Source organism: Drosophila subobscura, chromosome A (assembly GCF_008121235.1).
Source record: "Drosophila subobscura isolate 14011-0131.10 chromosome A, UCBerk_Dsub_1.0, whole genome shotgun sequence".
In the NCBI taxonomy this organism is placed as follows: domain Eukaryota; kingdom Metazoa; phylum Arthropoda; class Insecta; order Diptera; family Drosophilidae; genus Drosophila; species Drosophila subobscura.
Genome location: NC_048530.1, coordinates 7,308,072 through 7,333,984, shown reverse-complemented (window position 1 = coordinate 7,333,984; position 25,913 = coordinate 7,308,072). Strand labels below are relative to the sequence as shown.

The 25,913-nt window shown below is 46.9% G+C and overlaps 1 protein-coding gene across 2 annotated transcripts; it reads left to right on the top strand.

Moving 5' to 3' along the window:
• Positions 1-3,939: 3,939 nt before the first annotated feature.
• LOC117890122 (disheveled-associated activator of morphogenesis 1) lies at positions 3,940-25,641 on the top strand. Of its 2 annotated transcripts, XM_034794813.1 has the most exons (11): positions 3,940-4,112; positions 18,977-20,014; positions 20,926-21,906; positions 21,975-22,152; positions 22,208-22,912; positions 22,979-23,184; positions 23,260-23,402; positions 23,467-23,628; positions 23,705-23,868; positions 23,939-24,875; positions 24,920-25,641. In XM_034794813.1, exons 1-10 carry the CDS (start codon positions 4,065-4,067, stop codon positions 24,850-24,852), a joined length of 4,539 nt encoding a protein of 1,512 aa, XP_034650704.1. In that variant the 5' UTR covers positions 3,940-4,064; the 3' UTR covers positions 24,853-24,875; positions 24,920-25,641. The 2 variants fall into 2 exon arrangements, with proteins under 2 accessions (XP_034650704.1, XP_034650695.1); XM_034794804.1 differs by having other exon boundaries at positions 23,939-25,641.
• Positions 25,642-25,913: the final 272 nt, after the last annotated feature.

Here is a 25,913-nt window from a genome sequence, read left to right as displayed (position 1 = left end):
AAATGCATTGCGACTGAGGCCTGCGTTGAGGCAGAATTTATTTCAATATTTAATTGCACCTTTGATTGCAAATTAAAAGAAACAAAAGTGAGGTGTAAATTTCAGCAGTTATCGATGTGCGATCCGATGTCCGATGATGTCAGAGAAAACTAGAAAACTTTTACTCCCCGAAACACACAGAGACAGCCACAGCGAGGTCCGAAGAGGCCTTGTGATTGCTGCCGCCCCCTAAAAAGTTTATGGGCAGGCGATGAAAACAGCGAAAAAAATAAACATCAAAATACAACAACAGCAACAACAAAAACAACAAAGCTGAAAACAAATTTAGTTTTTATTTCTTATTTTGATTTTGGCTTCTGAGTCATTCAACTCGGGGACTCGCGGACTCGGACTTGGATTCAACTTTCATATGGAAGCGGGGCAGCGATGGAGCAGTGCGCCTTTTGGCAGACTTTCTTCGAACAATTTGAATTACCGTCCACCAGCTGGGCCCCCCGCTCCGCTCTCTCGCTGGTCTGGCAATACACCCGCCCCTTCTTTTGGTGGGTGAAACCGATATTAGCTGAGCGGAATCGTTAATTGAGGCAGGCGGCATACACATCGCATCGTATGCTAATTCCCGCCCCAGAGTGCCCGAAAGTACGAATGTCCGCATATCACAATTTTGTCAGACATTTCTCTCTCTCTCTCTCTCTCTCTCCCTCGCTGTCTTTCCCTGTATATTCTCTGTGTTTCTATGCATCCGTTTTTGGCGAAAAAGCCGCTAGTCGCAGGCCGGAAAGGGCCAAATAAGCCTGATACGATGCGATGTAGCTGGAAGCTATTTAAAAATGGCCAAGCGATAATACTAGTAGAATAGACTAAATTATAGATGACCATAGAATAGAATTGATAATAACGATAGAAATTCACATTTGTTCCAGCCAAAGAGTTTGTTTCTAAAGTCATTTGTTTAGGCCTTCGATGCTGAATGTGGGGAGATTTCTCTCTGGGATTTTTGCAGCCAAAGATTAGAGCTCAAATGGAGATTTAGCCGACTGCCCTCTGTCCCTCTCCCTCCCTCTTAACTACTTGTCATGCCATGGGGCGGGCCTCTCTCTCTCTCTCTCTCTCTCTCTCTTCTGGAAGGAACAGGCCCCCGAAGCACCGAAGACGACTTCTCATTCCGATCAGGTGCCGTCGCTACCAATTTCTTCTTCCCGTTGAGAATATCAAGAGGGAGAAGTGTTTGTGCTTTCTAGTGAAATTGAAAACAAGCGACAACAAAAATTGAAATGCAAAAGAAGACAGAAACAAAAACAAAAACAGAAACAACAACAAAAACAAGCAGCAGAAAAACAGTTGACAAAAAAAAGTTTCACTTTCAACTGCTTTTATGGAGCAATTTTTGGTTGGTTTGGTTTGGTTTTGGAATCCCAAGTGAAGTGCCGTGCCGGAGGAGAGCATAAATCAAATTTGAAATGATCTAAGATTTCCGAGGAGGATGGGCTGAGTGCATCGTCTGATTAGCGGATGGGAAGATTGAAAGATGGATAGTTGGCAGGGAAGGGAGTGGCAAGGGGCAAGCGGCAGGCAGGCAGGCAGGCAGCACATAAATTTGATTAGGCGCGGAGTTTCCAGGTAAATTAAATAGTGTGTTCTTCGAGCGGAGGCTACACACCTCTTGCACTTCGGTATGGCCGCCACACGATTTCCCATCCGCCATCCGCCATAATCCATAATTCATCCATTAAAAACCTGCTAATGGGAAATTATGTCTTGTCTGGCGTTTGGCTTTCGCTCGCGGCTGATGAGTTGGCACCAAAAAAAGCAACAACAACAACCCTTTCCTTTGCAAATGGAAATTTTGTAATTGGAAAATGGGAAATTAACGAGAAGATTGCATTAATCAATGCCCACGGAGAGGGGGCATGCAACGCACAAACCAACTAATTTTGTATCTTCTTTTGCTCTCTCTTGCAGCCAAAGACTTAAACTGAAACCAGAGACAACGAGAATCCAAGCCAACAGGTGAGTAAACGTAGGAAAACTCCACAGTTGAGAGGGAAACGGAGTTCATTGCCCAAACCACATTTTGGCGGGTAACTGAAGTGATTGAGGAATTAAACAAAGATCTCCAGACAATAATTGCCGAACACAGAGTGATACCTAATGTAACGGGCCACAATGTGCCACAGAAACAAAAAACAATGCGACTCTGGGAATACCTCTAGCTAGCTAATTTCATATGTGTTTCTAACAGCTGAATGGACAGACGGATAGTTGGATAAATATAAGATCTACTTTATATGGGGGTAACTCATAAGAGTGAGTTCAAGCCACGTCTTTGGGTTGTTCTTGGAATGGGTTTGAGGGTTCTTCCACCACCTAACCAGCACTTCCTACGGGGTGACAACAATCTTCGCAGCTCGAATGAAGACCCCCGAAGAACAGCAACACCGAACCTCTATCGAACGAATCTGTCATCAAGCTCTTAACTGAATGACGGCCAATATTTTTGGGCCAATGAATAGAAGGAGAAGCGGAGAGGAACGGGCAAGCAGCATTGACTCTTAACAAGGACCGTTACATAAAAAAACTACGAGGGGGGGCGACGATGGAGGGTTTTTTTAGCCATGATATTTCGCTTTATACTTATTTCTGCATGACACTTGCGAAAAAGCGGTAGAAAAAATAACGAAAAACAAAAACTTTATTTGTGACGACCTTAAATGGATTTTGACTTTGACTTCGTTGCCAAAGCAAAGCGACAAATATGTATCGTATATATGTACATATGTATATATATTTATGTGTCTGTATTTCTATTGCAGATATACATATTTACCTATTGTAAATATTGCAATGCTCATTGAACACTTTGTTTGTGGCATTTATTTGTTGTTGATTTGCCAGAGCTAATTAAGCTGTTCAATTGAATCGTACAATCGATTGTTCGAGTCGTTTTGCGAGCTTAAATGGTGCGATCGAGCAATCAAAGAATGCCATCAATATTTCTCGATAAATTATCGTTAATGAACACATTATCGATTATTCGCTTAGAGCTCAATTCGTGTAGCGTTCGAAGATGTCTTCCTTTGATCAAGTATGAGAACAAATTGTTTGTTTGTTTGTGTTCGTTTTCTATTAAAAATTCCATGAAAATTGTTCAAAATAGAGTTCGTGGATGCGGCAAGAAGGAATATTACGGTACAGAAAATTAGTTTTTCTTTAGAAAACTTCCTCTGAAATCTCATGAGTGTCATGGCAATCAGCTCAGGAGGCCTGAGCCCTTGCCTGCCCTTGTTTTTCCTCATAAGTCCGCATGGAATGCGCACATTTCCACCCGAGAAACCAACAACCCGACAAACCACCCACAAAACGGCCCCAATCCGCCAGAGAACCCAAGGCGAGAGGCACACAGTGGGCGGGAGGGGACACAGTGGAACGTGTGGGGACTGGGGCACTCGGCACAGTGGCGTCTCAAGCATTAGGCACACCTCACAGCCGGTTTCTCTCTCTCTCTCTCTCTCTATCTGTGTCTCTGTGTGCTGCTGCGGGCACCTGTCGCTGCAACATTGTCTTGGCCAACTTCTTCGGCTCACGACGACGACGACGACGACGTTGTTTGTCGGTTGTCGTCGGCTGTCTCGGCTTTTTGGCCCAAGCTCTGGTCTGGAGCTTGCCGTTGTCTTGGACACGTCTTGAGCGTTCAATGCGTTGCCAGCCGTCGATAAGATCGCATGCGAATACGGTGTTTTCGAGTTGGAAATAAAACAAATAGAGATTCAAAAACCAAAAACCGAAATCAAAAAAATAATCACAGAACCTCAAACAAAGTCGCGCGCGTGATTTTCCACCGAGAACTGTGAAAAGTAGAGGCCATATAATCCATATTTGTTGTTTGTTGTGTTTTCTTTTTGTTCTTGTTTTTATTGTTGAAAGAATCCCGCGATTGGTGGTGCATGCAGCGGTGTGTGTTTGGCTTGTGTTGTGCGTGATGTGTGTGCCGTTACCGACAGGCAGTGCCGCCTGAGTCTGACACTTCATTGAAGAGGAGACCGGAAGAATTCTGAAGCAGAATAATGTCTGCCAAAAACCAAATGAGCGTCTTCATGGAGAAGATCAACACGGTGAGTGCTTGCTTGCTGGCTGGCTACAAAGTAGCTCCGCAGAGATCTCGCGAGGGTCTCGTGATCTAGTTTATGGGATTATACACGGCGCGACCTCGACACGGAATTTCCAATTTCCAAAATGCATTAAGGTCTTCCTCCATGGGAGTCATGGATTGGAAGATCTTTTCGTCTGACTTCAATTTCTCTCTTTGTGATTCTCATTGAGAATTGTAATTCCTTTCCGTGAAAGACTTTCTTAAGAGTGTTTTGGTTTTTCTGTATGGAATTATGGGAGAGAAGCAAGTAGTACTCGTTTTTTTATTTTTTATTTCGAAAGTTCTAAAACAAATTCCCTTAAGTTAACAACGTATGTACATATATTGACCTCTGTATTCCTCAGTTTCCCACATTTTTGTTAGCAAAAAAATCAAAGCTTGAGTTTGCAGAGGATTTCTTTCAGAATTAGGAAAGAGCCATTTTGTGTGCTGAATAGTTTTGAATTTACACCGAAAAACGAAACAGTTAAATAATTAGAATTCAGAAGAATTTTAAACTGTTTGTCTGTTTGCATTCTCGTTAGAGGGTTCATAAAAGATTATCATCCCGATTTCATAGTTTTTTTTATGTGCAGACACCTGTATCAGATACAGGAGTCCCAGCCTGTTGTATAATGTGGAAAACAAAGAAAGATTAGCCTTAGATTAATCACAATTTCCAACAAAATTATGTATGGTTTAGGTCAGTGTTGCAGCGGTCCAGAAAACAATTGTTTATCTGCTTTTCGGACATCTCTTCTGCGCTGCCGAAGCTCAAGTCTCCGAGCCAAAAAAAATAAATAAAACATTCAGTTGGAAGGAAGAGCATACCCATTCTAGTTTGGGCTACAAATTCCATTGAAACTCCATTAGAATTAAGCTTGATTTGAAAGCAGCAGAACTCTTTCTTTACGGATTTTCTTCAATGGATGGCTGAATGGTGGAAGACTTTGGTAATAATTAAAGCTGAATTTGCCAAAGCCAAAACAGTCAGGGTGCACATAAAAGTGAGAAAGAGAGCGGCGGCTCCACTGGCTTGGCCAGCACAATTTAGCCATCATTTGCATTCAAAAGTGTCGCCTGCCTGCTCATAAATAAAATGAAATTGAAATTTTTGCGCCTTCCAATCACCGTGTCGCGTCGCGGGATACCCCCCATCCGCCCCAAGTCTTTCAGTCGGCAAGTACTCGACGCATTTTGATTGTGGAGAAATGGAAAGTGAAATGCGGCTCAAACGAAATTAAGTGCCCAATGCTCTCCATCCTCCAGCTATCCGTACCTCCCTGCCTCCCTTGATTGAGTGTGTGCCCCAATGAGTGGCCCCCCCTCTCAATTGAACGACGAGGCTGACGAAATGCCGCGCACCGCATAACAAACAAGTGCCAGCTCAGAGTCCGTCTGTCCGTCTGTCCGCCCGTCTGTCCGTCCGCTGTGCTCTTTGCCGTTCGTCCATCGGCCTGTTGTCCATGCAGCAAATTTGCTGCAGCAGAAGAGTAGAGCAGAGACAGTGGTGGGGAGCAGCGTTGAGTGCAGCAAAGCGTCGAGCATTTGTGCAACAATAATTAATTAGTAATAATGTTTTTGTTGTTGGTTTTGTTTTGTTTTATTTTTGTTTCGATTGTAGAAATGCTGATGAGGCGGTTAAAGTGGGGCTTGTTGTGGTGTGGTGTGGGGTGGCTTGGCGTTTTTTTTTGTGCATCGAAGAGAGTTGAGTAATTGCTGCCACCCGCCACACTCCCGCCCCTTTCCCCTTTACAGTGTCTGTGGGTTCCGTTAACGAGCCGTGATTGCAGCCCCTTCTCATGTGTGGGACGGGGATTGCAATTTTTGATGCAATATACTTTCCAAGTGAAATGATCTATCGACTTATCGATAATGACCATTGATAAATGAACATTCATTTATTGCATTCAACATTTATTGATGCATTCAAATATACATTTTTCGGGCAAAAAAAGTCTAAAAAGCCTTCATAATGGAGCAAATGGCACACAAATCCATCAGAAATTGTTGGATAATGTTCGATGTCTGCGAACGCATTTGATAAATTAATATTGACACAATTCGATGAAATATCAAATGATAATTAATTGTATAATCCACATTACAAGCAGCGTTTAATTGCACTCGTTCGATTGCCATCGGATGGGCACTTATCGAATAAATCATTTCAAATTACAAGCCTGAACCACTGACACAACACCACACCTTTTGCTTGATGAGGGGGAAATGTCATAATATGTTAAAATGTATATGGATCACCTTTTCCCCCATTACGTTTTGTACACACTGTCTGGGCGCATATCTACTTGTGTTTGTATTTGTGGGAACCCCTCACGCTAGGCCCACGCTTCACAGCTCCACCTGCTGGCTCACCTGCTCTCTACCGCTCTCCACTTGCTCCAGGCCTGCTTTGCTTTGCTTTGCTTTGCTTTGTCCCGCAATCACTTCCTGGCTTTGCCTGACATTCTGCGGGCTTGGCGCTTGGCACGTCCCTCAAGGGGCTGCCACGACTCCTACATGGAATTGCACTCTGGGCAAAACTGCAAAGCAACCTTCAAACTGCTATCTAAACGACAATCCCAGGGAGAGATGGAGAAGGAGTATCGGGAGTATCGGGAGGAGTATCAGTCCAATGGCAGCTAACGGCAACTGCCGTTGGCCTCTAAGAGCGCCCCGTTGTGACGTCAACTACCGCAATCTGTGCTAGAATTTGGGGGCTAAGCCTACTCTCTCCAGTCCAGACCAGACCAGACCAGCGGCACTTTGCATGTGCTGCACAGGTTGCATAAGGCATCTGCCGCATCAGCCACAAAGTTGCAGTTGCAGTTGCGGCCTCTCCTGCTGCAAACTTGATCTCAAAGTGCAGTTTTTCTTCTCTTGAGATGTGGAACTGGTTCGCCGTTTGCCGTTCGTCGCTTTTGCTGGTGGCCTCCGTCTAGTGGTCTGCTGTGGTGGGGTCTGGTGTCTGGTTTTTTATGCTCCTCTACCGATTGGCTCCACTTTATTTATGACGTAAGCCGTTGGCGGATTCTAGGCCTGACATTGGCAGACACTCATAGACTTGATTCTCATGAGCATTTCGGATGGCTTTACAGCTTTTCAGCTTTTCAGCGAGCGGCAATGTGGAATGTGTGCCACCAGGCAACTGATTGATGGATAAATTATCGCATTTGCTAAAGAATTTCGCACCTAACAGACGCCACACAAAGGGGATGGGGAGAGACGTCTCACCTGGTTCTATTCTGTTTCTGAATCTATGATGCGCCATTCGACTTGTAATCCACACGTTAAATGTAACCGAAGATCAACCGCCAAGGCAGCGCCCGAAACCACATCAAAGAAAGCAGCAGCAGCAGCAGCTGGCACTTCCTTAGAATATATGGAGGGATTGAGATGCAGCCTAACGTTGTATACGATCCCTCAAGACTTCAAAAGACTTTGAACCTGAACCCCGATAGCTGTAAACAATAATGCGGCAGCCAGCCGGTTTCCTTTTGTGGGGGGGGGGAATATTTGACCCATTTTCCACCCATTCAAATGGGACGAACCTTATGCAAAATTTATGTACATACATGCCTACATAATTTATCTATGTCTCTGTGGAATGGGTTTTGGAGTCCGCGCTCCATTGGGGAGTCAGTTCATAACCAAATACGGAAGCCATGTAATGCTAATGAATCGAAAAAAGCAAAGCCAGACCCAGGCACATGACCAAAAAAATGCAAATACAAAAACAAAACAAGACTCCAAACGAGGGGGAGCGTGGTGTGGCAGGGGAATAGGTAAAAAGTTGTAATAATTTCCTGTCTTTTTGATTTGCATGTGAAGTCTCCTCCAATTCCAAATTCGATTCCACGACGAATCAGAAAGAGAGAGCAACAGTAGAGCTCTTACCTGCAGACTTACTTAATCCACTAAAAAGCTAAAAAAGAAAAGAAAACAACTGCAGCACAAAGACACAAAAGTATGTGGTGCATGTAATGCGATACATTTGCGGCCACCTACGCCAAAAAAAGAGCCAAAAGCGGGCAAGAGTTAGAGAGAGACATGAAATTTATGCCGGACATGGACATTAGCCACCCACCAGATGATGTTGACCCTCGAGAGACATGCGAAGCTAAAGCTGTGAACACATTCCCATGGAATCATCTCTTTATGGATATATTCCCCATAGACATGTCCATCTCGCAGCACTAGAGCTAATAAAATGTAAATGCAAAACACAGTTTCTTGTGCAGTGAAAGTGCTAGCCGCTCTGCTCTCTCAGGCTTCTACTCTCTCTCTCTCTCTCTCTCTCTCTCTCTCTTCTCTTATCTTCCGGTATCTTTGTATCTCTAAGATGTATCTTTATATCTCTCGCGATGGCCATATCATTGTCAGTGTCAGAGGCATGCAAATAAATGGGAATCATATTTTTTTTGGCACTGTCTTGAAGATAAGATTCGCCCCAAATATCGTGAGGACACAGACAGACGTGCCTGTCGTCGTCTCAGTCTCAGTTGTGGTTACAGTTCTCCAAGGGATTAGATCGTGGATTTTGTGTGTGCGGATCCAAAATGGAGCAACAGCAGCAGCCCCCACCACGCAGACGAAAGGTAAAAGCTAAACAGTAATGTGAATAATTCGAGATTTGAATGGAATTCCAACCGTTCGGATAATCCAATCCTCTGGTATTTTCCTGCTCGAGGTCGAGGTCAATCGGCAGCCTCTCTCGATGCCGCAGCACTCACTCTTGCCACTCAACGACTGACCCCATGCCCCAATCATTCATTCCGCAGGGAAACCGCTTTCCACCGGCAGGAGTTTTCTTTTGTCCGAGCCACAGATTTCACCGACAAACAGAAACGAGAAATTGCCAACTTAATTTACGGCATTGAACACGGTCGTCGATGGATCGGACGCGAACGGGGGACAGTGGACACTGGACAGAGGACAGGGACAGGGGCATGGGCTGAGGGGGGGAAACTCCGCACGATCTATGCGATCTTCTGCTTTGTTTTCCGTCTTTTTCTTTTTTTTTCCGCCGGCACAGCCACAGCCACTCAGCCGATAAACATATTTTCACTTTCGGTTTTCAATTTGTGGCTCTTCTCTGTTGGTGTCTCGTGGTCGTTGTGGCCAGGTCCCTCCTCTCTGCTCGCTTCCATCTCTCGTCTCGTGGTCTCTTGGACACTACCAACAATCACAATAATCACGGGTAAGCGGGCAGTCAGTCAGGGAGACGATGGCCCAAACAGGTTGGCTCTGCTCTGGCCGCAAAAGGTGGCCGGCCGGATGCTCCACACTGCTGCTTGTTGGTTTTTTTTTTGTATTTATATTTTGATTTTCGGATGCCCCAAACGAAAGTGAAAATACATTCGCCAAGAAGCGAATCGCAGAGAGTCTCTGAGAAATGTGAAATATAAAAATTGAATTTAAATAAATTTCATATGTTAATTGCAGGTGGCCCGTAAAAAAACATTAAACATCCGATAATCTTCTCTTCAGCTGCCACAGCTTCTCCCATCGTCCCGTCCCATCTCTTCCAATCTGAAACACCAAAATACTGAAATCGAAACTGAAACAGAAACTGAAACCAAGACCGAAGTTTGTAAATTTCAATTTTTTCCTTTTCATTTTTTCGCGAATGCTGCGGCTGCTGCTGCTGCGGCGGCTTACTTGAATGAATTAATGAGGGTCAAGATACTTGGGCTTTACTTTCGGGCTTTCGGGTTTTAACTTTTGCTTTCTACGGCATCGACACCTTGAAGCCGCGAAAGACAGAAATAGAGAGAAAGAGAGAGAAATGAAAGATCAGCCAGCGATTGGATGATTGGGACCCCGGACCTGTAGACGCCACGGCACGTGTCTCGATCGATCCACCAGACAAGTGGAGCCTAATGAAACGCATTCATCTTTGGACTCCCATTCGACTGCCAATCGCTGAGGGGTCATCAGTCATCTGAAGTGCAGTGCAGTGCTCATCCCTGACCTCTGCAGAGAGAGAGCAGTGGCTGATGGCAAACATTCCACAACGTGGAGTCCCATCTCCAGTGGCCCATATATTTCATGGGTAGTGGAGTTATGGGAATCGTTTGGCATCTGAAACTGCTCTACAGGGACGTTCTTTCCAATACTTAGTTTCTTGATGGAAACCTTTCTGTTTGGAATGAATGGACACAACAAATCGATTTCGACTGCTGCTGGCAATGATCTCATCTGGCGGATCTGATCTGCGGCTCCCATTATGTGTTGGTTTCCAAAAGTATCTGCGAGATGCAGGCATCAATTACCTCCATCTCTTGCTCGCTCTGTCCCCCTCTCTCTATGTCGTAGATATCCCCCCGCATCGTTTAGGCAAATTAAATTGCCAAAGAAAAAGCTCTCTGTGGCAAAAAAAAAAAGACAAAAATTGAATAAAAGAAACTTGTTTCTGGTTTCTTGTTTGTATCTCTATCTTTTGGTGGATTTGGGGGGGTATTCGATTTTCTTGAACTTTTCTTTTTCGGCTGCCGGCTTTTGTGTCTCGTTTTCTGTATCGTTTTGCCTGTTTGCTTGTTGCTTTTCGGTTCGCTCTTAGCTTTTTGCTTCATTTTTGTTCAGCTTAACATTGTTTTCGAATTAATAATTTATATCGGATTTTTCTTGTTGTTGTTGTATAAAGTGCCCGCGGCGCACATCAATTGATTTGCCAGATTAGCATGCAGATATGTACAAATGTATATCGGCAGAGCTGAGATACACTCGTATCTCCTACACACACTCATGCACACATGCACATTTAGGTTTTTTTTTCCTGTTGATTTTGTAGTCTGAAAAATTATTTGCAATGAATATGAAACGCGTTCGTTCGCTGAGCAGCAAAGCAGAGGGGAAAAAACAGCAATAACCGATGAAAGTAAAAGTTCAATTAAATAAAGATAAATTGCACAACAATTGTTGTCGCCGCCGCTGCGTTGAGATTGTTGTTGCGCGAGTACATACCCTTCCCACTTGCAAACAGGGTACCTTCATTTCGCCAAGCATAAGGAGCATGCACATACAGATATGCAGATGAACACATCGAGGGTTTGCATTCGCCGTATTCCTAAGTGTTGTGTTTTTGGCAATTTTAAGTCGCAATTGTCTTATCTCTTGATCTCTTCATCTCTCACGCACACGCAATGCACGCTCGCTCTCTGGGCACACAATTGCTTTCATTGCTCTCTCAGCAATTTCTTCTTTGCGCTCTCTCAGCAACAAGAACATGAATGCGCCGAAAAGTCGCAAGTGTCTTATCTCTTGATCTCTTCACTTGATCTACCCACACATTCTCTCTCTCCCTATTTCGTAGCAAAAACAATAGCACTGAGCCACAAGTTCAACTGAGGCGACGCACTATGGGTAGCTTTTGTGGTGTTGGTCACAAAAATCTGTAACTTTCCTGCTTCTAGAATGTACAGATAGAGGCCAAGCCATATGCTTTGTACACACTTGCTTGAATATATGGCCCTTCTGCTTAGATAACTTTCCTAATTATTGTTAATAATGTTAGTTTGGGTTACTCACGAAGTCCATTTTTGAGACAGCCATGTATGAAAGCTGCCCACAGTGCCCACTCTCTCGCCACGGACAAGCCAAGCGAATGGCAAAATGCAGAGGGATCTCCCCCTACAAATACCCTTCGGAGCTAAGATCTCCATTAAAAATATCTCTCGATCTCAGGCTCAATTTGAAATTATAATCTCTCAATGTAACCCCCTAAAGTCCGAGCTCTCCTCCCCTTTGTCGCACTCTGCAGTGGATTAAGTGCGAATTCCCTCGCGACATTCCATTCCATCGCCAACTACGGCAGGCGGCTAGCTCTCTCGCTTGCGCAAGCCTCTCCCCTGAGAAGTGTGGAGTGGAGTGGAGCGAAGAGAGAACGATCTGCACGATTCCGCACTTGTCCCGGTGTCACAGTCCGGGGGCCAACCTGGACCTGAACTCCCAGCGACACCAGCAACAGCGGCAAACAGCAACAACCACAGCTACAGGCACAGGCACAGGCACCGCAAAAAAAAAAAAATGTTTAGTAGCTGTGCAACACCAAGCCTAAATCAAGTTACAAGAATGCGGAATAAATGTCATGATGAAAATGTGAAACAAAGAGCGAGAAAAAGAAGAAAAACAATTCACAAAAGGTGAACTTATCGAAGTTTTCAATACCCTTTTGCTCGTACCGCCCACTACAATGGTACAATAAGTTCCTCAGAGAACTTAACAGTTGAGAAATGTCTCATGGAATACATTTAATTGTTTTTTCTTGATTGTTATTTACAGATGTATTTTTTCTTTTCTTTTATTATTAGTATAGAATGCATTCCCCAAGCATGCTCAGCTCTTCGCAAAAAGCTTAAATGTCTTAGGTGCCCCCAACTGAAAGGGAATCGAAAAAGATTTAGCTCTGGGTGCCTCTATCTTGAAGATACTCTCGACTCCCATTTCGATTCGCAATCGATCTCAATCGACTAAACTGGTTTCCGCCCTGGCACCCGATGTGGATCACTCTGGGGTGTTGTATCTGTAGATACTTCATGACCAAACTTGCCCATAAATAAAGATATGACAGACATATGTACATAGATCTATGTGTACTAAAGTGCGGGTATACATATATAGAACTTCAACTTCAACTGCCAGTCGATGCTGGTCTGGTGCTGTTCGTCGTGGGTCGTTCATTATGCAGTTGGAGAGGTGGAAGAGGGGAAAACATGCGATTCCACGCACACAGATAATATGCGCTAGAAAATGGCATAATTAATTGCTGTACTCGAAATCTTAGCCCACAGCGATTGCCAAGAGCTGCCTCATTAGAGGGTAAAAGTGTCTTTAAGCCTTTTTATTTTTCATTTCAAAGTTCTTCCGTTACGGCTGTGAAGGTCACACCTCAGTCATGTGGCTCAGTCATTCAGTCGATCATCCATCTGCTAATTGTTTAAGCCAAAACAGTTGGCCAATTAGGCCCATTATTGGATCTATAATTATTCGAATGTGCCCCCCGATGACGCTTTGTGTCTGTTCTGCTTGCTGTCTGCTGTGCCTGGTGCCGGGTGCCTGGTGCCGGTTGCCTTATGCCTGGCGCCTCGCCTCATCGTTGTGTGCCCGTCCCTCGAGCATACATTTTGTTGGCCTCCTAAACTTTAAATGTCAGTCGAATATTGCGCTGCCATTCCCTCAATTCTCCACTCTCAAATCCAGTCTGTGGTGCAAGTTCCAGTCTTAAGACAAATACAGAAAAATACAATTTTTCGGATCCAAGAGAATAAAAATGGTTCTGGAATGGCAGCAACGGTAATACGTTTCGAGCTCTCTCAGATGTTCTGCCCTTCTAGAGAATTAAATGCTTCAAATTTAATGTTGACTCATTTTTTCATTAAAACATTAAAAATATTTTGATAGTTTGAAGTGCAACATTGAAGATTCATCAGATAAACGTATTAATAGATTGTCAATCAATCGGACATACTTCCTGATCGATCACAAGTCCGAGTTAAACTCACACCATCTGCATTATCTGTAATCGACACTTGGACTTTCCACAATTTGTGTTTTTTTTGGGCGATGAGAGATGAGGGACCCTCATCATTTGTTGCTGCGATCGCGATCGTTGTAATCACAATTAAAAAGCACTTTGCCAATTCGCCAAAAAACAAAACAACTTGTTTGCTTCGCTACGCTTTGGTTCGACAAGATGTCTGAATGGATGGATGGCTGGGTTGGTGGTAGATGATTATCCAGCAAACGATGGACAATGAACGGATAAGCGGATGAACGGATGAAAGATGACCACAAGATGACATGAGACATGAAGAAAGGGCAGGGCTGGGCGGGCACTGCCAGTGCCAGACAATGGGCCAGCAGCATTGGTGGATCCAGAGGCATGCCCCCAAAAGACAACAACATTACAGCCGCAAAACAACTTCAGTTAGTGAAAGTTTTGTTGCCCGCAGCAGGAGATGAAAACACTTGCACTTTTGCATATGTTTCGATGTGTTTTGTTTTGTTTTGTTTTGTTTTTGCAAGATTTTTGCCCCTCGCCAGCGATGCGGGAGACTGACATTTTAGTTGGGATTTTCCTCTCGAGCACTCATTTCGAATGGTTGTTGCCACACGGCTGCACCCACTTTGGCTGCACTTTTGCCCATAAATTCTCAGAGAGATCCAAAGGGGCAATGGCTGTGGTTGTTTCTGTGTGGCTGTGTGGCAGGAGTTGACGCCTATTTTGTGGCTGAAAATATCAAAAGTTAGATAAACCCAACAAATATTAAACTAGAAACAGACCAAAGACCAAACAGCCTCTGCAGAAATGCGGCCGAAAAATGTAAATGAGTCTTAGATTGCAGCAGCCACAGAGCCCCAGTTGCCGCCGCTCCAAAAAGATTGTGGATTTTGTGGAGGGTGCAGTGCTGTGCAGTGCAGTATTTGGGGCCAAATTAGTTAAGATCTGAAATGTTAGAACGGTCGAAGAAAAGTCCAGAGACCACAGAAACCAAGAGACAAGAATCCGACACGACATCTCGTGCCGCAAACGAAAACAAACTGCACACAAAATGCAATGCGATACGAGTGAGAGACGTTGCTGAAGGAATGTTTGTATACATAATAGAAGCTTTGGATAAGATCCATGTGTTATATGAGTTAAATGGACTCAAATGGAGGAACTCATGTATTTTCAAAAGCACGATCTCCGCTCGAACAACTGCTTCCGAATTAAGGCTTCGAACTCCTTACCCCGAACAAAAATCGACGATTTGTATTCATTATTTATTTGAACCAACTGGGAACCAGTTTCAAGTGTTGCCTTGTGCCGATTGGTGCACTTGATGTATCCTAAAGTGGGTGAAATAAATGTCCCTAGCTGGAGCCTCCCCTCTGTGGCATGGTCCAAGTTGTGAGGATTGTAGGAGGTGGTTCGTGGCAGGTAAAAGAAAGGTCGATTTGTATTTTATTGTTGTACTTTCTTGCAACATGCATAGTGAAATAATTTCAGCACCCGCATGCCCGCCTGATTACTCGATTACTCGATTACACATTTACTTGTTGGCCGTTTCCATTGTGGTGTTTTGTTGTGGGCTGTTGTTCAACTTATCTCAGTGCCCCCCTCCCAGTGCCTGTGCTTTTTGCTTTTTGCCTTGTGGCTGGGGGCTCTCTCGTTGTGGCGGTGCTAATGTGGTTGTTGCATGTAACCAACACCTTACAACACCTTCACCACGGTCCAGCGGCAATTGTCGAGGCCCCGCCACTGCCACGTCGCTCGTTCGATTGCTTGAGCGGAAGGACACCGTTGTATTTGATACCCTTTCTGCCCCGTGATGCTGAGGGTATATATTCCAGCTTTGCAAGGGATCCTACAATGGGGTTATACCCACTGGCAAGGGTATTGGGCATGGAAAACCACAACAAAAATTTATGGAATATGAAAACCAGAAAAATAAATCCAATTTATTGTCTCGACTGTTCTGCTACCCGTTGGGTGCATCTGTGTTTGTGTATCTGTGGATCATTCTTGGTTATTTTATTGTATCGGGAGTGCCACATGCTGCATCTACCATGTACATATGTACATCTGTGGTGGCTGGGAGAAGGGGACAATTGGGGATTGCTCTGCTATTAGATATACTTTGTGCGTCCCCAAGTTCCCATCGGTCGTTAGTTCCGCATTTCCCACCTCTGTCTCTGTCAGCTGGAAGAGACCACATCAATCGAATCTCCACTCGAAGGCAAGGCCACACGACTTATGAACCATGAGGAGAACTTAGAGGTTCTATCATCTAAGTGCAACAAAGTTATATGTTTAATTTTCTATCTTCATTTGTCCATCCATTGATGGTCCTTATGGAGTGCATTCTCCCTTCTGTCCCTAAACTACACTGAAAAGTGCCGCCACGCAAATGACAAAATGGAAGAAAATGCTTGGCAATTATCGTGCAAATGCCAAAAATGCCACCAAGTTCCCCACCCCCCTGCCCGTTCCCCCTTCCCACTCCTATCCCATTATATTGTCCCCACACCAGCAACTTTGTGGCCATTAGTTTTCTTTTAGTTGCGGGCCCCGTAATGACTATTTTTGGGCCGTGTGAGATTGTGATGTGATTGGATGGATGCCTGGAAAATGCAACATTTTGGCTGCTGACGAGGAAAGCGCTGGTGCAACGTTGCGTATGATTGATGCTTGCCACATGCCACCAGCTGCCACCACCTGTCCCCTGTGTGCGTGTGCGTGTGTGTGTGTGCACCGATAATTAAGCAGGCAGCCTCTGAAAAACTGGGTAAAGATGCGCTTAGACCCCAAACAAAATATATATACAAAAAAAGGAAAAGGAAAAGTTTCTTCTTTCTGGCTGATGGCTGCTGCTGCTGCTAGTGCTGGTGCTGCTGCCACACAGCTGTGTGGTGGTGGCTCTGGTGGCATGTGGCACTCTGTGGCTGGCTGCTGCTGTTGCTGCCTTTCGACATGTTTTCTTTATTTTCTTAGGCATGCGGAAAAACTAGTTTTTGTATTCATTTTCGCTTTTCATTTTGGATGCAGCCAGACATTGCGCCATTTGATTTTCCTCTCGCCCCCAATCTCTCTGCCTCTTCCTGTCCCTCTCTCCCTCCTGCACTCTGGCTGTCTAAAGGGCAGGCGCTAATCCATGGGATTGGGTGTTAAATTAATCGACGTGGACACAGACCCACCGTTGGATACCCTTTTGTCCATAGCCCATAGACTTACTGGAAGGCGGAGGTTCACCCTTTCAACTACAATGGCAGAAGTCTTCTTTTGCCTCTGAGAAAAGGTTATACAGATTCTCCGCTTATTCTCGGAGTAAAGTTAACTTTGGACAAAGGGTTTTTATAGGTCAAACACTCCTGGCAACAGAAGCTTACTCCCTAAGCTCCCTAAGACTGAGGAATGGCATGAGAAAAGGTTCTTCTTTAAGTATAGGCAAAGTTTAAGAAAGGCTCATCCTCTTTCTGGAGATGCCCCATGCCAATGGCAATGATCGTCGAGTGGCCTTCTACTCCATGGACCGCAATGGATTCTGCAGCCACAAGAGCATTCCACATCGCACAGATGCTTTTCCGCACCTTATCCTCCGCACTCAGCACATTTTCACAGCACACTTTTCCACTTTCCGGCTAAGCAATTCGTTTTCCTATAAAGTTATTACGCGATGGATGGCTGGAATAGATGAATAAATGGATTGTTCGTTGGTTGGTTGGATTTGTGGGTGGGTGGCACCCCCGGAAATACTTCACTGGCGGTTTGGTTATGGCGTAGGGGGCGTGTCACAGTCACGGATACGGATATGGCAAGACAGGTGTGTGTGTGTGTGTGTGTGTGTGTGTGAGAGACTCCGACACCTTCTGGGAAAGTGTGAAAAATTAGGGAAAAAAATCGCAACAAAAAAATAGTCCGTGAAATTTGAAACTTTCAACGTTTCTTTATCCGTTTTTTCCCCTTTTTTTGGAGGAAGAAGCTATGCAGATTGACAGCATTTTGAATGCTGCAATAAAGTATTGGTGAATAGGACTGGGCCTCTATTTCCAACCCAAACGACGATTATCTCAACAATTGTGTGCAGTTCAACCTCATGTCCTCGGCGATCTTTTGCCCCACCAATTTATCACTTTGCCTTTACATTTATATATGCAATATTCCAAAACTTCAGTTCAATTATTGTTAATCACAAACAGATCTGTGCATTCTTTACTTGCATCTCTCCTCTGGGCTTTGGGCTTATTTGTGGGACATATTTCAACAGCAAATCGATTCAAATCGCATCGAATTGAGAGTCTAATTTGGACCCACGCGTGGACCAAAGCCGCATAGAGCGTGGGGCAACAGTTCAGAGACGGATTCGTGTATATGCAAACGTATTCAGAGATACAGCCCAGACTTGAATTTGGAATCGGTGGAGGGAGGTACAGACAGACACACAGAGAGACAAACGGACAGCTAGACAGACACTTAGACTCAGACTCAGACTCAGACGTGGGGATGTCGACTGTGACATGAAGCTGTAGCTGAAGCATTGACCTGATTTGTGACGACATCAACGACGACAGCTGCTGAGACGCTGCGCCGGCGCTGTGGGGATTTGTGGCACACAAGCGGCGGCAACTGGTGGGGGCAGCCAAACAGAAGGCAAGAGAGAAAAATGCAGTGGTCGCAGCACATGGAGCACATGGATATTGATTCACATTCATCAAATTAAACGCAAGTTGCGAAAGCGAAAGGATACAGCGATGGTTTATGGAAGGATATTTCAGATAATTTCAGACTAAAACGTTAAGGGAAAAAGCGCTGCTGAAAGGCAGGATAGGAGGGAGAAGAGAGAATTGCTCAATCGGGCATTGAGAAGCGATTTCCACGACCACAAATACCGCATGGTGAATGCATTGGGAATGTGGCAACAACATGCGGCAGGGGCAGGCAAAGGAAAGTAAATTAATAAGCCATCATTACTGTGGGCTTTGTGTTTGATTACGTTTTAAGTGCCTTCCAATAAAAGAGTCGGCGAGGAGGAATTATGTGGATTATGTGGCTTATGGGGCAGGGAGTTACATGTGTGTGTGGCATGTGGCATGGCAATCCAATTGTAATGCACAATTTGCATAGCAGACACAAAAGACGCAGGAACGAGAGCTGCAGCTGGCTGTGGCTTCTCTCCCACGTGAATATTTGCTGTGTGGCAGTTGCAACATGCTCGTATGTGTACGTAGTTATGACAGTTGCATCAGAGTCGCATGAATGGATATTTGTGTTTGTTGTTTCTGGAATTGGACACCCCCGCAGTGGCAGTAGAATATATTTACGAATAATATTAATGCCTTCTTTTATCTCTCTCTAATTTGCAGACGCTACAGTCGTGTCCTTCGGTCGTGTGCATCAATGAGCCGGACACGCACAGTGCCAACAGTACGGAGATACTGCAGCAGACCACGCCCGAGAGTACTCTAGAGAAGAAGCAGCTACAAGGAGCTGCAGCTGGAGTTGGAGCAGCAGCAGCAGCAGCAGCAGCCAGCCTAAGTGGCAACTGCATTACAATCAATGCGGCAACAACAGCTGTTGGCGGCACCTCTGCGGGTGTGACAAAGATAACGATAACAGGCGACAGCAGCAGCAACAACAACAACAACAACAATCGAGACTCTTATGAGAATCATCCTGGCAGCATTGTAAAGACAAATCACAACAGCAGCTTGGTGTCCATCACAAGCCTAAATAGCTGCGACCTCAGCTATAGCCGCGAGAGACAGAGTCCAGAGGGTGGTAGCACCGCCACCCTGCCCCTGGGCGGTAGCAGCAGCAGCAGCAACAGCAACAGGAACAGCCACAGTCACAGGCACAACAATCCACAAGGCAGCAGCGACACCTCATCGGGCAACTTCCAAGAACGCTTCGACTTTGAGCACTGGAAGGGATTACTCAGCGACTACAACTGTTTCCACAGTCTCTATCGGTATTGGAATCAGTGCAGCAGCAGCAGCAGCAGCAGCAGCAACAGTGACATTGCCACTAAAAGGCAATCGTGCCACCCATTGGATGCTCAGTCGCGCAACGATCATGCGAACAGCAACGAAGCTGGATTGGGCGGCGGTCTGGGCAGTGGTTCATTCTACACGAATAATATATTAGGCTATACCTTTGGATCCCTACCATTTGGTTTCAAGCAGCAGCACTCTCATCACTCGCAGCATCAGCAGGACCTCGATAGCCAGAGCGGCAGCAGCAGCACTCTAGGATATAAAAAGTCCTCCTCCTCGTCCTCGTCCTTTTACGGCAACGGCAACGGGCCGGGCAACGAAACTCCACTACAGAAACACTACAGACAACAGCAAAAGCGAAAGATGCCCGTCTTTAGGGGCAGGAGAGCCTGGTGCGGCTGCTTCAAGGTAAGTGCCACATGCCCCCGAACCCCCACTCAGATAGGGCGGCGGCGTGTGCAATCGAATCGAGTGAACCCAGTGAAAAGTCACGTGCGAAATGCTATACGAATCAATTTGCCAATTGAAATCAGAGTCCCATGCACTCGGCTCCACTGTGTGGGTCTCTCTCGCTCTTTGCTGCCTGGCCGCCTGCCTTTTATGGGTTGCCCACGAGTCAGCAAATTTAATGTTGCATAAGAGCGAGCCACAGTCAAAGCGATAATACGACTACAAGTACTGTCACGAGCTCCCTTCCCACTCGACAGTGCCGAGAATGTTTCACATGGGAATTCACGGCTCTAGAATTTTAGCAGGAAAAACACGACACTGCAGCAGGCACTGGATGATAGAATGTTGGCTTGAGTGTCACTTTTCCACACATTTGTGCATGTAAATCCAGGACAAAACTGTGGAGACTCTTATTTGAAAATGCATTTTTGGCCTTTTCTTTAGTGGAAAAAACCTTTGCCAGATTCCAAGTTCATGCAAGTTCTTGGCAGTTTTCACAGTTCCAATGTGTGCGGATAACTCCAATTTATTACTTCTTGATTCTTCATCGATTCAGCTTCGTTTTTACTTGGTTTCCCATAATAGTTCTGCCTCCAATGCTCCTCCGCTTATGCCTCAGAAGCCATCAGAAGATATTGGATTGGATTCCATAAAAATAAAAACAAAGTTTAACCAGCAGATGAGTCACAGCGAGGGGCAAGCAGAACTGGCCGCTTCGACTTTAATGTTTTGATTGCAAGGTTGCAGCGGAGACTATGGGGAGACTTCTAATTGGACGTGCACCAATTACTGTGCGGGCTCCGCTTGAATGCCTCTCTCTAAGCGAACAAACAATCAATCAACATTCATATTCCGTTTTGTCTTTGCAGGACGATGAACCGCCCGAAATCTGTGTGGTGGAGGGCGCCTTCACCCTGCAGACCCTAACGCCCACACAGCCGATGCCGTCGGTGGATGAGCTGGACACAAAGTTTGCGGAACTGGTCGAGGAGCTCGATCTGACGGCGCCCAACAAGGAGGCGATGCTCAGTCTGCCAGCCCAGAAGAAATGGCAAATCTATTGCTCCCGCAAGCAGCCGCTGGAGGCGGGCGATGGCCCCGATGGACCCTCGGCCCTGGCCGGCCATCAGCCACCGACGGCCGAGCACTACATCGAGCGGCTGAAGGAGCTGGTGGTGCATGTCTCCCTCTCGCCCGAGGACTCGCCCAGCCACGATGGGGCCAGCAATCGCCTGGACAACCATGCGGCTCTCGTGGATGCTCTGAAGACGGCGCTGCGCACCTCCACGCACAGCTTTGTGCTGCGCTTTGTGGAGCTGGACGGTCTGCCGGCGCTGCTCAATCTACTGCTGCAGCTGGACATACGTGTGGCGAACAGTTCGCTGCACACGAGCCTCATTGGTTGCATCAAGGCGCTGATGAACAACTCGATGGGGCGCGCCCATGTGCTGGCCCATCCCACGGCCATAGACACGATTGCCCGCTCCCTGGCGGCGGATAACATACGCACGAAAATAGCGGCCCTGGAGATCCTGGGCGCCGTGTGCCTGGTGCCAGGCGGGCATCGAAAGGTGCTGCAGGCCATGCTGCACTTCCAGGAGTTTGCCACAGAGCGCACGCGCTTCCAGAGCATTGTCAACGACCTGGACAGATCGACCTATGCGTACAGGGACAATGTGAATCTGAAGACGGCCCTCATGTCCTTTGTGAATGCTGTCCTCAACTATGGCCCCGGGCAGGAGAATCTCGAGTTTAGGCTGCACTTGCGCTATGAATTTCTAATGCTGGGCATCCAGCCGGTGATCGACAAGCTGCGCACCCACGAGAACGAGACGCTGGACAGGCATTTGGTGAGTCCCGAGTCGCTGGTGTTTGTCCCCGGAGTGTTTGTTTAATCGTTGCAATCGCTGCTTTACAGGACTTCTTTGAGATGGTGCGGGCCGAGGATGAGAAGGAATTCGCACGTCGCTTCAACGAAGAGCATGTGGACACGAAGAGCGCCGGCTCCATGTTCGAGCTGCTGCGCCGCAAGCTCAGCCACTCGCCAGCGTATCCACACATGTTGTCACTGCTGCAGCACATGCTCTTGCTACCCTGTAAGTGTCACAGCCACTGGCCTGGATCTGCAACTAATCTGATTTCTGTTTGCAGACACGGGCCACTGCACCGAGCATTGGCTGCTGATTGATCGCGTGGTCCAACAGATTGTGCTGCAAGTGGAGCAGAGGCCCAGCAGCGACCTCATACCCGATCCCCTGGATGATCCCGGCAAGCAGCTGAAGCTGGCCAGCGAGTCACCAGTCCATGATCCGGATGTGGCACCCCTGCAGATCGATGTGGGCAAGCTGGTGCGTCTGCTGGTCAAGGAGGAGCAACTGACGCAGGCGCGCAAGCGAGCGGATGAGCTGGAGCGCGAGAACTTCGAGGTGCAGTCGCGTCTGGCCAAAAAGGAGCAGGAACTCGATCTGCGAATGCAGGAGAAGGAGGATCTGGAGACGGGACTGGCGCGCATGCGCGAACGCCTCGAGAAGGAGTCCGCCCAGCACTCGCAGGCCGTGCAGCGGGCCCAGAGTGCCGAGATGAAGGCCGAGGATCTGCAGCATCGACTGCACAGCGAGCAGCAGGAGCGAGCGCGTCTCGAGCGGCTCGTTACCGAAGGCAGCATACCCGATGACCAAAAGGTTGCCGGTCTGACCGGCTGCAATGGTGCTGTGTCGCCGCCACCACCACCGCCGCCGATGTTGAATGCCATTCCACCGCCGCCGGCACCGCCAATGGCGCCAGCAATGCTGCCACCGCCACCGCCGCCATGTCCCGGTGCACCACCACCGCCGCCCAGCATGACGCCAGCAATGAGTGAGTAATGCAATTGGGAGAGAGAGAGGGATCCAACACTAATCCGTGTCCCTGTTCTACCTGCAGCTCCTGTGGCGCCCAAGGTGGAGCTGCCGAAGAAGAACGTGCCACAGCCCACGAATCCCTTGAAGAGCTTCAACTGGTCCAAGCTGCCGGATGCCAAGCTGCAGGGCACCGTCTGGAGCGAACTGGACGAGAGCAAGCTGTACAACAACATGGAACTGGAGTCGATAGACAAACTCTTTTCGGCCTACCAAAAGAATGGAGTGCCAGTAAGAGTCCTTCTACTGCTTCCGTTTCCGCTCCCGCTTCTGCCGCAGCTCTAATTATGTTCTTACCCCTGACAGGCACACGATGGGTCCTACGAGGATCTACGACCCACTGGACAGAAGAACAAACAGAAGGTGCTCTCAGTGATCGATGGACGACGAGCCCAAAACTGCACCATTCTCTTGAGCAAACTGAAGATGAGCGATGTGGAAATATCCAAGTAGGAAGAACGAACCCAAGCTAAGCCCAACGCCTGACTAATCCTTTGCCTTGAACTTCCGCAGAGCCATCCTCTCCATGGACTGCAATGAGCAGCTGCAGCTGGACATGGTCGAGCAGCTGTTGAAGTTCACGCCCTCGGCCGAAGAGCGAGCCTTGCTGGACGAGCACAGTGAGGACATTGAATCGCTGGCACGTGCCGATCGTTTTCTCTACGAGATATCCAAGTGAGTTGCTGCTGCTGCGGCTCTCAGATGCAGTCTGTGATTTATATCTGCTCTTTCTCTCTGCCCCTACCCACAGGATACCCCACTACGAGCAGCGGCTGAAGAGTCTGCACTACAAGAAGCGCTTCATGCTCACCGTCAACGATCTGACGCCGCGCATCAAGAGCGTCATGGAGGCCTCACGCGAGGTGGCACGCTCTCGACGTCTGCGCAAGTTACTGGAACTGGTGCTGGCCTTGGGTAGGATTAACATAAAACACGAATCTCCATGCCATACATGCCATTACTTCCATCCTTTTGCCCGTTGCAGGCAACTACATGAATCGTGGGGCACGCGGCAATGCCTCTGGCTTTCGTTTGGCATCGCTCAATCGTCTGGCGGACACCAAATCGAGCGCGGCCAAGGGCACAACGCTGCTCCACTATCTGGTGCAGGTGATCGAGAAGAAGTTCAAGGATCTGCTGAAGCTGGAGGATGACATACCGCATGTGCGCGGCGCCTCGAAGGTGTCGCTGGGCGAGATGGACAAGGACATACAGATGCTGCGCACAGGGCTGGCGGATGTGGCCCGTGAGATTGAGTTCCATCGGAGTTCGGGGCCCGCACAGCAGGGCGATCGCTTCCTGCCCGTCATGCGGGAGTTCCACACGCAGGCATCGGTGCGTTTTGCCGAGCTGGAGGACAAGTTCCAGGACATGAAGACGCGCTTCGATCGGGCCGTTCGGCTGTTCGGTGAAGATGGATCCGTGCTGCAGCCGGACGAGTTCTTTGGCATCTTTGACTCCTTCCTGGGCGCTTTTGCGGAGGCGCGTCACGACAACGAGAGCTTCCGTCGACGGCAGGAGGAGGAGGAGAAGCGGGCCAAGCAGGAGGCCGAGCTCAAAAAGCGGACCATCGATCGCAAGAACAAGACCGGCCTCATGAGCAGCGTTGCCCGCAATCTTGGCCTGAAGTCCTCGTCGCCCACGAATGGCGGCGACTCACCGGCCAAGGGTGGCGGCGGCGACAACAAAGGCGAGTTCGATGACCTCATCTCGGCCCTGCGTACGGGCGACGTCTTTGGCGAGGACATGGCCAAGTTCAAGAGATCGCGCAAGGCGCGTGTACTCAATGGTGGCTCTGGAGCAGGCGGCGCCGCCGGCAACACCTCACCGCCCAGGCATGGCAGCCTGCAGCGCGAAGAGAGCGGACGCGAACGGGAGCGGACTGTGCGGCGTCAGTAGTAGAGGATTGAGAATCGATTCTCTCTCGCGTTTCTCTGCAACCCTATCCCCCTCCCCCACTCCTCGATGTAAAGGTTTTGTTTCATGTCTGAAATTGAGCGCAAGTATTTTTTTTTCGTACATCGTAAAGACATTTTTTTGTAATTATTTATACACGATACGATATATCACTTATACACCTATATACATACATACATACATATATATATACATATATAGCACATAATCTAAAGCTAAATCTCGGCTAATGCAAGCGTGAAACCAAATTGTTTTTTTTGTACACAAAAATGATGGAAACATCGAAGAGCGTAAAATGTAATTTAAAGTCTAAACGTGAAGAGAAATGTTATGTCGGGCGTACCTTGGAAATTGTAATTGTATCTTTGTATAATGGTATTTGTATCCCTAGCTCCTTCCCACGCCCTCCCACACCATACATAGAGCTATACGAAACGATTTCTCAGACACAACTCCACTTTTTGTTGTGGTCTACAAGCGTAGTAGTTTTTGTCTGTTGCATCCCCACAAGTGGCATCCGAAGAGAGTTTGATGGTGGAGCTGCCATAAAGTCATGTTCATAATTAGGATTTACTCATTGTTTATTGTTTTCATTTCTTGATTATGTTTTTTTTTTTGTTTAGCACGAGATCCCAGCATCGTACACACATAACAAATCAATCAAGAAATAAATATGTAAATGACTGCAGCAGCAGCCACTATTTCTATTGAGAACTCTAACTATTAACAAACTAAAGTAATAATAAACGAAACAATTATTGTGAATGTAAAAAATACAGCACCCACAGCCTGTTTGTTTATTGATTGATTGATTGTATTGAGCGTGAGTGAGAGAGAGGCATTCAAAATAAAGTGCATAATAATGTGAAAGCCATTCCCCATAGGAATTGTATATTTATTGGGATTATTTTTAGGCATGCAAAGGGGTTGAACAGTCATGTGGCGATCGCTCTACGATCAACGCAGCAGCCTGAAAGTATTCTGCAAAAACGTTTGTAAGCAACATAAGATGCCACAGATTGTTGTTTCACTTTAATTGATTC